This window comes from Rhincodon typus, chromosome 42, assembly GCF_021869965.1.
Source record: "Rhincodon typus isolate 14 chromosome 42, sRhiTyp1.1, whole genome shotgun sequence".
Classification (NCBI taxonomy): Eukaryota; Metazoa; Chordata; class Chondrichthyes; order Orectolobiformes; family Rhincodontidae; genus Rhincodon; species Rhincodon typus.
This window is the reverse complement of record NC_063373.1, coordinates 5,975,921-5,977,880: the sequence shown is the minus strand read 5'-3', so window position 1 is coordinate 5,977,880 and position 1,960 is coordinate 5,975,921. Positions and strand designations below refer to the sequence as shown.

Here is a 1,960-nt window from a genome sequence, read left to right as displayed (position 1 = left end):
ACAGGGTCACTGTTTATGCAGCAGGGTAAGGATTACTGACTGTGTGACTGTACAGGGTCACTGTTTATGCAGCAGGGTAAGGATTACTGACTGTGTGACTGTACGGGGTCACTGTTTATGCAGCAGGATGAGGATTACTGACTGTGTGACAGGGTCACTGTTTATGCAGCAGGGTGAGGATTGCTGACTGTCTCTCCCTCCAGGGGCCTTGTGCTGGAGTTTCACTCTCTCCTGGAGAATTTTGCACACCAACACTCGCAGGGACACTTGGTGTTACTCATTGACAGTGCCGACTGCATCCAGACCCGAAATAACCAGCGAACGTCGGACTGGATCCCTGAGACAGTGCCACGTGTGAGGATCCGTGAGATGTGATTCCAAATCCAAACCCATCCGCCTGCCTCCCTGACGCTCTGTCTGTTCCCCTCTCCATACCGCACTCTCCTCTTCGGTGCCGCTCACTCTCCTTGCTCTGTCTCCCGCGCCCCTCTTTCGCTCTGTCTCTCTCATTCTCTGTCTCTCTCTCTCTCTCTTTGCCTCCCCCTCTCCCCCTCTGTGCCCCTCTCTATGTATCTCTCTCTCTCTTTCTCTTTCTTTCTCTCTCTCTCTCTCTCTCTCTGTCTCTCCATCTCTGTCCATTTGCCCCTCTGCTTCTGTCTCACAGTCTGCGTGTCTGTGCGTGTGTGAGAAAGCCCTCCAAACCCGACTGTCTCCAAGCCGGTTCTCTGAGCACCTCCCCTCCCAACATCCTGTCTCCTCTTCTCCATCCCAGAGGGTGACGTTGGTGCTGAGCGTTACGGAGGACTCCCCACTGCACCAGGCCTTGGCCAAGCGCAAGGGGATGGTGCCTGTCCACCTCGGGCCCCTGGAGCCTCTGGATCGCTCAGAGATCGTCCGCCGCTACCTGGCCATCTTTGGGAAGAAGCTGGAGGAATCGGCCTTCAACAACCAGGTGAGGGTTGGGCCCTGGGGAACCTGTTGGCGTTTCGCTCTGTTCGTTGCAAATCTCATCGCTTACAAGCCCCTGTGCACGCTCTCGCACGCGGACGTGTACAGGACGGAAAAGAAAACGTGGGTGCTGTGGAGGGAGGGAAAGCAGTTCTTTTCCTAGGAGCACTGAGATTCCCACGCTGGTCAGAACACTCCTCCTTCACGCTTTCACCGGTTTGCGAAGAGCGCAGGGTGGCTGGCGAACTGAGTGGCTTTTACTGTGGAGAAGGGAGAGACCACTCCGGAGCTGGCAGAATGGCTTCTTGTTCACCACCCCAGCTGCCCGCGAGCCTGGCACAACCTTTCTGGCAAATAATCCGGTACCCTTCACCCACTGAAGCTCCGTAGGTCAGTGACCGCGCGGTGCCAGTCCGTCTGCGAGCTACGCTTGAACCGTTGCTCAAAGCTGCGGATGTACTTTGCCATCCGGATCCATTCTTCTCGTACTACGCTCTGCCTCGCCCCAAAGTATTCCCCACCCCCTCACCCTGAGGTCCTTTGACGGTCTTACCCTCGTCTCATTACTGCCTCCCTTCTGTTTGGAGGAGGAATCGCAGTGGACTTGAGGCATTAATGCTGTCTCCCCTCCTCGTGCTGGCCCCGACGGTTTGGGGGGGTGGAGGGGGAATTGCTAAACAGGTTCCTTGTCCAAATTCTTGACGACAGGAAAGATCCCGCCACCGCTTTTCCGTGAGGAGTGGGGTAGGGAGGAGAGCGGCGGGTGCGGGGAATATGCCTGGAGAGAATAATCAATCGGATGACCTTCGGAGGAAGGTGTGGGGGTGGGGGGGGGGTGGGGGGGGGGGGCGCGGGATTCCACAAGGATCCTGTCCTTACAGGGATAGCTATTGTGCGGGATCTTCCTGTGCGCGGATCTCCTCCCAAGATTGCGGGGCGATGAGGGAATGAAGGGACTGTTTTCTCTCTTCCTTCCTCCTCCCCTGCAACCCCGCCCCCCCAACCCCCCCCA

The 1,960-nt window shown here is 57.2% G+C and overlaps 1 protein-coding gene across 1 annotated transcript in view; it reads left to right on the top strand.

The window, feature by feature from the left end:
* The window catches only part of LOC125487502, a 23,614-nt gene that overhangs the window by 952 nt on the left and 20,702 nt on the right, over positions 1-1,960 (top strand). The window contains exons 2-3 of the mRNA XM_048619105.1: positions 204-354; positions 773-952. Coding sequence (XP_048475062.1) covers positions 204-354; positions 773-952 — 331 coding nt within the window. The remainder of the gene's footprint in view (positions 1-203; positions 355-772; positions 953-1,960) is intronic.